Below are 9908 nucleotides of genomic sequence, written 5' to 3'. Positions count from 1 at the left end.
AAAAAAAAAAAAAAAAAAAAAAAAAGTGTGTCTGCTGTTGTTGGGCAGAATATTTTGTAAATGTCAGGTCAGGTTGCTTGATGGTTCTCTTCAGACCTTCTGTATCCTTTCTGATCTTCTGCCCACCTGTTCTGTCCATTACTGAGAGAGAGATTGAAGTCTTTAAGTATAATTGTGGATTTATTCTTTCTTTCAGTTTTGTTAGTTTTTGTTTCATTTATTTGGGAGTTCTCTTATTAGATGCCTGTATATTTAGGATTGTTTTGTCCTTTTGGTTAATTGATCCTTTTACCGTTATATGTCTCTTTCTTCCCTGGTAAGTTCCCTTGTCCTGGAGACTACATTTTCTGGTATTAATACAAGCACGGTACCTTTTTTTTTTTTTTCCTTGTGCAAAGTTTATACAACATAAAGTTTACATTTTAACTATTTTCTGGATTTCTTTTGATGAGTGTTTGTATGATGTAACTTGTTTCGTCTTTTTACTCTTAACCTATGTTATTATATTTAAAGTGAGTTTTTTGTAAATAGCATATACTTGAGTCTTTTTTGCTTTTCAGTTCAGTTTGACAATGTGTGTCTTTTATTGGTATATTCAGACCATTTACTTTTAATATAATTGTTAGTATGTTTAGATTTAGGTCAACCTCTCTGTTTTGGTTTGTCCTTTCCCCCATTTCATGCCTTTTAGATATTGGTATTTTTTGGTATTTTATCTATTGACTTTTTATTTTTATCTCTGTGAATTCTTATGTGGTAGCTCTAGAAATTACAGTATGCACATATAGCCTTTCATATTCTAGTTAGATTTTATATTTAACAACTTTAAGGAGAATATAGAAATCTTACAACTATTAATATAAAGATTCCTTAATCCTCCCCCGCCTTATGTTATAATTGTCATTTGTGTTATATCTACATATATTGAAAAACCCACTCCACAATGTTAAATTTGCTTCCAACAATCTTAAGTTTTTAAATTGAAAAAAACCCTTTTGATACATCTTTAGTCAGTTTTCTAAAAATTTTAATGTAAATTAGCTGCGTGTGGTGGCTCATGCCTGTAATCCCAGCACTTTGGGAGGCTGAGGTGAGAGGATCACTTGAGGCCAGAAGTTCAAGACCAGCCTGGGCAACATAGTGAGACCCCCATCTCTTTAAAAAAAATTATTTTATTGTAAAATGACAGTCAATAATTGTATATATTGATGGAGTACAACATGATGTTATAATTTACCAGTATAATATGGAATAATTAAATCAAGCTACTTAACATATCCATCATCTCAAATACTTATTTTTTGTGGTTGAGAACATTCGAAATTTATTCTCTTGGCAGTTTTGAAATGCAGAACACACTATTATTTACTATGTTCACTATGCTATGCAATAGATCTCAAAATAAAACTTATTCTTCCTGTCTGAGATTTTTGTATCCTTTGACCACCATCTCTTCATTCCTCCCACTCCCCCAGCCTCTATAACCACCATTCTACTCTCTGCTTCTATGAGTTCAATTGTCTTAGTTTCCACATGTAAGTGAAAACATGCAGTATTTGCTCTCTGTGCCAGGCTTATTTCACTCAGCATAATGTTCTCCAATTCCATCCACGTCACCAATGACAAAATTTCCCTCGTTTTAAAGGCTGAAGAATCTTACAAATGTTAAAGCACTTTAGATATTAAAAAAAAGTCTAAGCCGGGCTCAGTGGCTCACGCCTGTGGTCCCAGCATTTTAGGAGGCCAACGCGGGCAGATCACGAGGTCAGGAGTTCGAGACCAGCCTTGCCAACATAGTGAAACCCCGTCTCTACTAAAAATACAAAAAATTAGCCGGGCGTGGTGGTGGGTGCCTGTAATCCCAGCCACTCAGGAGGCTGAGGCAGGAGAATCACTTGAACCCAGGAGGTGGATGTTGCAGTGAGTGGAGATCGCGCCACTGCACTCCAGCCTGGGTGACAGTGTGAGATTCCATCTCAAAAAAAAAAAAAAAGGTCTATTGTATTTACCCAGATATTTACCATTTCTGTTTTTCTTCATTTCTGAAATTTCATATTTCCCTCTGGTGTCATTCTCCTTCAATGTGAAGAGCTCCTTCAGCATTTCTCATAGTGCCAGTCTGCTGGTAGTAAGTTCTCTTATTTTCTTGCTTCTGGAAGTGTCTGATTGTTCTTGATCCCTCAAAGAGATCTTGAGGGATGTAGAATTCTCAGTTGACAGTTCTGTTCAGTACTTTAAAGATTTTGGCCTCCATTGTTTCTCTCTCTCTTTTTTTTTTTTTTTGAGACGGAGGCTTGGTCTGTCACCAGGCTGGAGTGCAGTGGCATGATCATGGCTCACTGCAACCTCCGCCTCCCAAGTTCAAGCGATTCTCCTGCCTCAGTCTCCCGAGTAGCTAGACTTACAGGCGCGCACCACCACACTCATCTAATTTTTGTATTTTTAGTAGAGACGGGTTTTCACCATGTTGGCCAGGATGGTCTTCAATCTCCTGACCTCGTGATCCACCTGCCTTGGCCTCCCAAAGTGCTGGGATTACAGGCATGAGCCACTGCACCTGGCCCCCTCCATGGTTTCTGACGCAAAATTGGTAGGCATTTGAATTCTTGTCTGCTTATATAATGTGTCATTTTTCTCTGGATGCTTTCAAGAGCTTTTCTGTCTTTGGTTTTTAGTAGTTGGGTTATGATGTGTCTGGGTGTGGCATTCTTTGAGTTTAATCAACTCTCATGTTAACTGAGTTTTTGAATCTATAAATTTTTATATTTGGCTAAATTTGGGAAGTTATTAGCCACTATTTTTTCGTACTTTTTTGTGCACCAATCTCTTTCTTTCTCCTTCCAAAAGTCCAGTGAAATAAATGTTAGACCTTTTGATACTGTCCTATATTTAAGATTGTTAAATATAGGACACTACCAAAATATTGTCCTATATTTCAGATTGGTATTTAAGATTGTTCTTTAAGTGTCTATTCTTTTTTTTTTTTTTTTTACATGTTTTTCCTCTCTGTTGTTCAAATTGGGTAATTTCTGTTAATCTTTCAGCTCATTGAATCTTCCCTTTGGTATCTCCATTCTGCTATTGACCTCATCTAGTGGATTTTTAATTTCAGATCTTATATTATTTAGATCTATAGTTTCCATTTTGTTTTCAAATGGTTACTTTTTCTCTGCTGAGAACTTCCATCTTCCCAGTCATTTCTCTTTACTTTCACTTGTGGAACATAGATGTAATAACTGTTTTAAATCTTATTCTGATAATTCCAGCATCTGTGTCATCTCAGGGTTCACATCTGTTCATCATCATTTGTTTCTCTTGAGAATTGGTAACATTCTTCTAGTTCTTTGTACGTCATATAATCTTGGAGTGCATCGTCAGTGTATTTTGAAGATTATGTTTAAGAGTCTGGGTCCTGTTAACATCTGGAGAATGATGATTTTGCTTTGTTTTAACAGGCAATCCAGTTTCACAAGCTCTGCCTCTCCTGTGGGTGATGGGTTCAATGCCAGTTTTATTTTAAAAGCGTTTGCTATCCTGTTTGAGTTTGCCCTCATGTGCGCCTCTCAGTGATTTGTCTGCAATTTGAGTGATGGTTTATATCATAGTTTATTTCTGAGAGACTGTGCTGTGCCTTTGGGGTCTATTCCATGCATGTGCCACTTGGGTGAGTCTGGGGCTTGTGTTAGTTCCTACACAGAATTAAGGGATTCCCTTCTCTGGTCCCTTCCTTGCTGGGATTTTCTTCCCCGTTTCTGGCTCCCAGACACCCCTTTCGCTGTTTCTCTTGCTAGGAAGATACCTTTCTCTCAGACAGTTTTAACCTCCTTCTCTGTCACACAGTTCCATGTGACTACTGGCTTCACCCGAAGAGTGAGGCAGTGAAAGAAAAGAGAAGAAACAACAGGATTCCTTTTACATGCTTACGGCCACAGAGACCCCTTCTCTTATTTCTTCCAGGAAAGGAGACAGGCTTTGAGGTGCCTGGACTGCTGGCCAACCTTTAGGCAAGGCCAAGAGGGAAAAAATAATGAATGTGAAAGTATGCTGTCATCATGCTCTCCAGCCCACATGGATCTCTTGTCCTCATCCTCTGGCCAGAAAGAAGTTTTATGGGTTTTGTTTTGTTTTTTGTTTTTGCTGTGTTGTTGTTTGTTTGTTTGTTTGTTTGCTGTCTGACCCCTCACACACCTTACCCCTTGGGCAATTCTGCAAAGAAGAGGGGAAAAGAACCCAAGAAACTCCAATGTACTAGTTGATCTTCCAGTTTTTACTCCTCTCCTCTATCAACTAGCTATTTTTCCTTTTCAGAATCCTCAGTTGCTTTTTGTGTTGTCCAATTTTTAATTGTAACCTGTCAGGAAGAGCAGCTTGTAGTGGGCATATTCCATTTTATCCAGCACTGGAATTGGCATTCAGATTTTTTTTGTTTTATTTTGTTTTGTTTTTGAAATAGTATCTCATTCTTTTAGGCTGGAGTGCAGTAGCACAAACACAGCTCACTGCAGCCTTGACCTCTGGGCTCAAGTGATCCTCCCACCTCAGCCTCCCTCGTAGCTAGGACTACAGGTGTGTGCCACCACATCCAGCTAATTTTTTTTGATGGTTTTGTTTGTTTCGGTAGAGGCAGGGTTTTGCCATGTTGCCCAGGCTAGTCTCAGACTCCTGGGTTAAAGCAATCCCTCCAACCTCAGCCTCCCAAAGTGCTGGCATTACAGGCGTGAGGCAGTGTGCCTGGCTGACACTCAGATTTTTAATGCCTTGGTCTTACAAATGAATAGACAGTTAATGGTCCTCAAACATTTGAGAAGAGTCTCTAGTATGAGAGACAGACACATATGGACGTATGTCCAAGGAACTCACAGCAATCAACAATTGAAGTAGCCAGAAATAAACTTAAAATAAACATAAATTATTTGATCTTCTTAGATCTAAGAAAAAGTGATACCCTTGGCTGGGTGCAGTGGTTCGTGTCTGTAATCCCAGCACATTGGGAGGCTGAGGTGAGTGGACCATTTGAGGTCAGGAGTTCGAGACCATCCTTGCCAACATGGTGAAACCCCGTCTCTACCGAAAATATAAAAATCAGCTAGGCGTGGTGGTGGGTGCTGGTAATCCCAGCTACTTGGGAGGCTGAGGCAGGAGAATTGCTTGAACCCAGGAGGCGGAGGTTACAGTGAGCAGAGATCGCGCCGCTGTGCAACCAAGTGAGACTCCATCTCAAAAAAAAAAAAGTGATATCCTTAAAGCAAGATGCTATTTATGTAAAAGGAATAATCAGAGACTAAGAGAGAATACATAAAATTAAACATATGTTAGCAATAAGTTTAATAAATGAATTTAACAGGTTTGGGAGAGTATATCATGGTAATCTCCTAGAAATGGAGTAAAAGGAAAAAGAGGGAAAATAGAAGAAAAGATCAAAGAAAATTAGAGGGCCAACATTTAGCTAAAAAATGTATGAAAATTTCCTAATATTGAAGAATGTGAATTTCTGCATTGAAAGAGCCCTTCACAGTGAATGACTCAACTCCCACAACAAGGCACATCCTTTGTGAAATTCGAGAATGCCCAGATTAAAAAGAAGATTCTTAGAGCAGAAACAGGTCACATTTGAAGCTCAGAATAGCATCAGAATTTTCAAGAACCAACTCTGAAAGCAGGATGGTGGAAGAGTATCTTTAAAAATGTTGAGGGATTTGTGGCCTTCAATGCTGCCGAGGAAGCATCGTTCAAGCCTCTCTTCCCACTGCGGGCATGTCTAAGCCAGAGTCTCCTAAAGACCCTGAACAGCTGCAGAAGCCTTGAAACAGCCGAGTCTGGGGAGCCCTTCTGAACCATGGGGAATGCTCGTGACTGTGTGGTCCTAGACCCAGACTCCAAGCACTCCGGGGGCTTTGGGTTGGTCATCTGCCACTGTGGAGGAGATGGATGCAGCCATGAATCAAGGCCATACCAGGTGGTTGGAAGAGCTGTGGAACCTCAGAGAGCTGTCTGAAGAGAAGATTCTCAAAGACTGGGTGCCCATGTGACTGTGGAAAAGATACTTGTTGGTAGCATTAAACAGGACACCGAAGAACATCACCTAAGAGATTATTTTGAACAGGATAGGAAAATTGAAGTGATTGAAATCACAAATGACTGAGGCAGTGGCAAGAAAAGGGCCTTTGCTTTTATGACCACGACTCTGTGGGTAAGATTGTCATTCAGAAATACTATCCTGTAAATGGCCACGGTTGTGAAGTAAGGAAAGTCTGGGTTGCAGTAAGACATGGCTGGTGGCTCATCCAGCCAAAGAAGTGAAAGGGGTCCTGGAAACTGGTGGTGGTCGTGGAGGTGATTTGGTGGGAGTGACAAGTTTGGTCATGGTGGCTTTCATGCCAGCCATGATGGTGGTGGATATGGTGGCAGTGGGGATGGCTATCATGGATTTGGTAATAATGGAAGCAATTTTGGATGTGGTGGAAGTGACAGTGATTTTGGCAGTTACAACAGTCAGTCTTCAAATCTTGGATCCATAAAGAGAAAAAACTTTGGAGGCAGAAGCTCTGGCCCCTATGGTGGTGGAAGCCAATATTTTGCCAAACCCTGAAACGAAGGTGGCTGTGGTGGTTGCAATAGCAGCAGTAGGTGTGGCAGAGGCAGAGGGCATTAATTACTGCAGGAAACAAGGCTTAGCAGGAGAAACAAGGCTTAGCCAGAGCAGCGACAGGGAAGCCGCAGGTTACAACAGATTTGCGAACTTAACCAGGCACAGTGGTGGCAGGGCCTAGCTGCTTCAGGGATATACTTCAGACAATACTCGTGTATGGGCAAAAGACTCGAGGGCCGTATTTGGGCTGTAATTGTATAACAAGGCATTTTAGTTTCTGTTCTCTGGAAACTGAAAACAATCCAACAAAGAATTTTAAGGTAGACTGTTTTTGCACCCATGCTGTTGATTGCCAAATGTAATAGTCTGATCATGATGCTAAAGAAATGTGTCTTTAAAACATTCTGAGGGAAAATTGTCATTACTTTTTTTAGTTTTTATGTTTTTGTGACAGGGTCTCACTCTGTCACCCAGGCCAGAATGGAGCGATGTGATCCTTGTTCACTGTGGCCTTGAACTGCTAGACTCAAGCTGTCCGCCTACCCCAGCTGCCCAAGTAGCTGGGGCTACAGGTGTGTGCCACCACACCTAGCTAATTTTTTTATGTTTTCTAGAGATGGGGTCTCACCATGTTGCCCAGGCTGGTCTTGAACTCCTGTCCTCAAGCAATCCTGAGCCTCCCAAAGTTCTGCAGTAACAGGCATAAGCCATCACACCTAGCCAGAAACTTATTTTTAATGTATAATTACATACCAAATCAATCAATTATGATAGCAGAAGAAAGATATTTTTAGATGTCCAGCATCTCAGAAATTTGACCTCCGGTATGTATTTTCTCAAAGAAACTAATAGAGGATTGTGCCACCAAGTAAAGTAAACCAGGAGAAATGGAAGACACCAAATATAAGAAATGGAAGATTCAGTGTGGGGAAGAGATTGGAAGTCTTAGGACGACAGCTGCAGCAGGCCCAGAGAGTAGCCAGCCTGAACCATGTCATCCAGAGTGCACCAGGAAGGCAAGGGCTCCAAGAGAGATGTCTTCAGAGAAAGATGCAAATCATAGATTTCTTCACATGGTTGATCTTGTTTAAAGTATTGCTCAGAAGGGGTTCAGAAAACCAATAATAGTGACATAGGAAACTAAGCAAACAAAATATAAATTCGTAACTCCATGAAAAGCAATTTGTGTTCAAAAGGAAATATGATGACAGTTAATTGTAGATATTTTTGTGATGGACAGTATAACATGTCCCTGGAAAAATTTATTTTCTACAGAATTGAGCCCTAAAAATACCAGAGCAAGGAGCCTATAGCTTAAGAGAGTCCTAAACAACATATCAAGTAAAAGAGAATGAGAGTGGAGATTAAACTATATAGTGTCTAGGAATGCTAACTTGTAAATCCTTAGAGAAACTAAGGATAAAAGTTGGGATAGTGCTTTTAGAGGAAAGAAGAGGTGTTTAATTGCATTGGGGCACAGACAGGGGCTAGCAAAGTTCTATTTCTTTTTTTTCTTTTCTTTTCTTTTTTTTCTTATAAGACAGGCTCTCACTCTGTCACCCAGGCTGCAGTACAGTGGCACAATCATAGCTCACTGCTTGCAGCCTCAAACTCCTGGGCTCAAGTGATCAGCCTTCCGGGTAGCTGGGACTACAGGAATGTGCCATCATGCCCAGCAATTTTTTTTTCTTTCTTCTTTTTTTAGGTAGGGACAGAGTCTCATAATGTTGCCCAGGCTGATCTTGAACTCCTGAGCTTAAGCAGTTCTCCCACCTTGGCCTCCCAAAGTGCTGGATTACAGGCATGAGCCACCATGCCCTGCCAAAGTTCTATTTCTAGATGTGGGTGTGGCTACAAGGGTATGTGCCTTGTAAAAAATAATTTTTAAAAATACATTATTCAACGTATTTTATTTTTGTATGCTTATTTCATTTTATATTTACTATATTGTTTGGTATATTATGATGTTAATATAATATTTTTTAGAAAGACCCCAGGAGAGTGGTTATTCTGGGGGAGGAGGGGTAACTGGAAGAAGGGAATGGGGTTGGGTGCCTCTAAGGTGCTGCTGGTATTGTTGTGTTTCTTTTTCTTATGGTTTTGGTTTTTTTTTTTTTTTTTTTTTTTTTTTGAGAGTTTTGCTCTGTCACCCAGGCTGAGGTGCAGTGGCGTGATCTCGGCTCACTATAACCTCTCCCTCTCGGGTTCAAGCGATTCTCTGCCTCAGCATCCCAAGTAGCTGAGACTATAAGGCGAGTGCTACCACATATTTGAGTAGAGATAGGGTTTCACCATGCTGGCCAGGCTAGTCTTGAAATCTTGGCCTCAATTGCTCCACCTGCTTTGGCCTCCCAAAGTGCTGGAATTACAGGCATGAGCCACTGCGCCCAGCTGTATTGCTGTTTCTTCATCCGGCTACTGATGCACGCATGTGTTCAGCTCATAGAAATTAACTGAACTTTATACACCTGTACTTTATGATGTGTAATGATGCTCCAATAAAAAGTATTTTTAAAAAGTACCAGAGGTTATGAGACAGGAATGGGGCAGACCACTCAAAACCAATGTAACCTTGTGACCAGAGGATTAAAACAATGATATTTCTAGTAAAACTACTGGCAGAGTTTAAAGACTTGTTGGCCGGACACAGTGGCTGACGCCTGTAATCCCAGCACTTTGGGAGGCCAAGACGAGCGGATCGTGAAATCAGGAGATCAAGACCATCCTGGCTAACATGGTGAAACCCCGTCTCTACTAAAAATGCCAAAAAAAAAAAAAAAAAAACCTAGCCTGACGTGGTGGTGGGCACCTGTAGTCCCAGCTACTTGGGAGGCTGAGGCAGGAAAATGGCATGAGCCCAGGAGGCGGAGCTTCCAGTGAGCCAAGACCACGCCACTGCACGCCAGCCTGGGTGACAGAGCGAGACTCTGTCTCAAAAAAAAAAAAAAATTGTTGAATTTTTCTTTTTCTTTCTTTTTTTTTTTTAATTGAGATGATGTCGTGCTCTTTCACCCAGGCTGGAGTGCAGTGGCGTGATCTTGGCCTGCGTCCTGGGTTCAAGTGATTCTTCTGCCTCAGTCTCCCAAGTAGCTGGGATTACAGGCGCCTGCCGCTACACCCGCATAATTTTTGTATTTTTAGTAGAGACAGGGTTTCACCATGTTGGCCAGGCTGGTCTCGAACTCCTGACCTTAAGTGATCTGCCTACCTCAGCCTCCCAAAGTGCTGGCATTCCAGGCATGAGCACTTTTAACATGCTGGGGAAGATGATGTCTGGACCGTGCAACTTGGTGTTGTGTTACTGTCATTCTTCTATTTA

At 41.0% G+C, this 9908-nt stretch overlaps 1 protein-coding gene and 1 pseudogene across 1 annotated transcript in view; both read left to right on the top strand.

The window, feature by feature from the left end:
- Positions 1–7554, top strand: part of VKORC1L1 (vitamin K epoxide reductase complex subunit 1 like 1) — a 77594-nt gene extending 70040 nt beyond the window's left edge. The window contains exon 2 of the mRNA XM_032757220.2: positions 7432–7554. Within this exon, the coding sequence (XP_032613111.2) occupies positions 7432–7438 (7 nt within the window). The 3' untranslated portion in view covers positions 7439–7554. The remainder of the gene's footprint in view (positions 1–7431) is intronic.
- On the top strand, positions 5837–6652 carry LOC116811819 (heterogeneous nuclear ribonucleoprotein A1-like; annotated as a pseudogene).
- Positions 7555–9908: the final 2354 nt, after the last annotated feature.

Source organism: Hylobates moloch, unplaced genomic scaffold, assembly GCF_009828535.3.
Source record: "Hylobates moloch isolate HMO894 unplaced genomic scaffold, HMol_V3 SCAFFOLD_1, whole genome shotgun sequence".
Lineage (NCBI taxonomy): Eukaryota > Metazoa > Chordata > Mammalia > Primates > Hylobatidae > Hylobates > Hylobates moloch.
This window is presented reverse-complemented; position numbering and strand designations above follow the sequence as displayed.